General features: G+C 47.5%; 1 protein-coding gene across 1 annotated transcript; it reads left to right on the top strand.

The window, feature by feature from the left end:
* Nucleotides 1–1,004: 1,004 nt before the first annotated feature.
* On the top strand, nt 1,005–1,361 carry LOC125518890 (probable alkaline/neutral invertase D). Its single transcript, XM_048683782.1, has one exon. It carries the CDS (start codon nt 1,005–1,007, stop codon nt 1,359–1,361), a length of 357 nt encoding a protein of 118 aa, XP_048539739.1.
* The last annotated feature ends 291 nt before the right edge of the window (nt 1,362–1,652 follow it).

Raw genomic sequence — 1,652 nt, 5'->3', positions numbered from 1 at the left:
CATGGTGAGATTGGGCGGCGCGCTGATGGCGATGTGGGGGTTGATCTGCAGGTCGAAGTCGAACCAGTACGAGAGCACGTCGCTGGTGCAGGTTGAGGGGGTGAACACCAAGGAGGACGTGGCGTGGTACGGTGTCGCCATGACGGAAGAAGCCTCCTCTGTTCTGCTCTGCTCGCCGGTACGGACTCCCCCCAACCCCTTCCTCTCGCCCTGGCCGGCCGGCCGAGGTTCCGATCGGATCCCCTCTCGCGCTTCAGGGAGACGGCGCGAGAAGCTCTTCGGTCAAGCTTAGCTGTCAAGGATTGATTTATGGATGATTCCTTTGGGAACCTTGTTTAAGTTACAGTCTTGACACAGTAGCTCTTACTCTACCTGTGTGGCAATCATATTGTGTTTGAATGTAGCATAGTATCTGATTATGGTGTTTTTTTAGGTATTTATCTTCAGAAAAGGGATGTGTACAGTATTAGTATTTCCAAGAATCTGATTATGACACCCTGCTATCATGCCCCCCTAAAACACATGAATTTGTTTTACCTTTCCCCCTTCTTGGTTACTAGTTTTGGACTTAAGGACACACATGCGTTAGTCGTTAGTATTCACGTTTTATTTCTTTTTGCAGGATAGTTAGTATTCACTTTGCTGTTTTGCTTTATACCTGTGGTTAGTCTACTTACCGTTTCTGGACTTGAGGGCACACTTGTGTTGTGTGGTGGTATTTTACTTTTCTGTTTAGTTTTATACCTGTCCATGGTGTATATATGAATGTCCTGAAATCAAATAACCTTCATAGGATAGGAAATTGGTAGTTTAGCTCATATAGATGATCTTATAGTGAACAGCTTTAGTTGTTTGATGCATGTTGCTGCCGTTTATCGCTGCATCTATGTTCATTCAGTATTAGTAGCTCCTTGGATCTGTGCCCATGAATTGTATGCTCTTCTTTCCATATATGTACTGCATTTCTATATGGCAATGAGCTTACCCTCTGCTGTCCTGTTTCCATGGCGCGCGCAAACTGTGCAGTGCTTCTGTGGCTCCGGGTGGCGGTTTGCGTGAAGCTGGGGCGGCGCCACATCGCCCACAACGCGGTGGAGCTGATGGAGAGGCGTTTGGCCAAGGACGACTTCCCCGAGTACTACGACGGCAAGACGAGGCGGTACATCGGGAAGCAGTCACGCAAGTTCCAGACATGGTTGGTGGCGGGCTACCTGGTGGCCAAGATGCTCCTAGACGACCCCTCCAACCTCCGCGCCGTCTCCCTGGAGGACGACGGCCACACCCGAGTAGCATCTAAAGTTAGCATCTGCTGCACTATCGCTGATGATGTTTGTTTAAGGCTGTTGCTTTGCTCTGTGTGATTTTACTCTAGCATGTGTGTTGCATTTTGTCCTGCGCCTTGAGAATGACTAGGATTTATGTTATAGAATTCCAAGTGTAGTCGCAATATATAACATGCCTAAAGTATATGGACTTGTGTAGTGTGTCCATCGAGAGTAGATAGACTATTTCTTTCATGATTCATCTATATATGCTGCTCTTATATGCAAGTACCGATTGAGTACGGACGTGGTACTAGTAGTGACACTGTGCCCGCAATCAATGCACACTTCCCATCATGTTTGGTCGTTGGTTTTTCGATCGGTGACTTG

Source organism: Triticum urartu, chromosome 7 (genome assembly GCF_003073215.2).
Source record: "Triticum urartu cultivar G1812 chromosome 7, Tu2.1, whole genome shotgun sequence".
Lineage (NCBI taxonomy): Eukaryota > Viridiplantae > Streptophyta > Magnoliopsida > Poales > Poaceae > Triticum > Triticum urartu.
The sequence above is the reverse complement of the archived record's forward strand: the minus strand, read 5'-3'. Positions and strand labels throughout refer to the sequence as shown.

What these genes read in the sequence shown, in the direction of transcription:
- LOC125518890 (XM_048683782.1), top strand. Translation starts at nt 1,005, where the DNA reads ATGGCGCGCGCAAACTGTGCAGTGCTTCTGTGGCTCCGGGTGGCGGTT.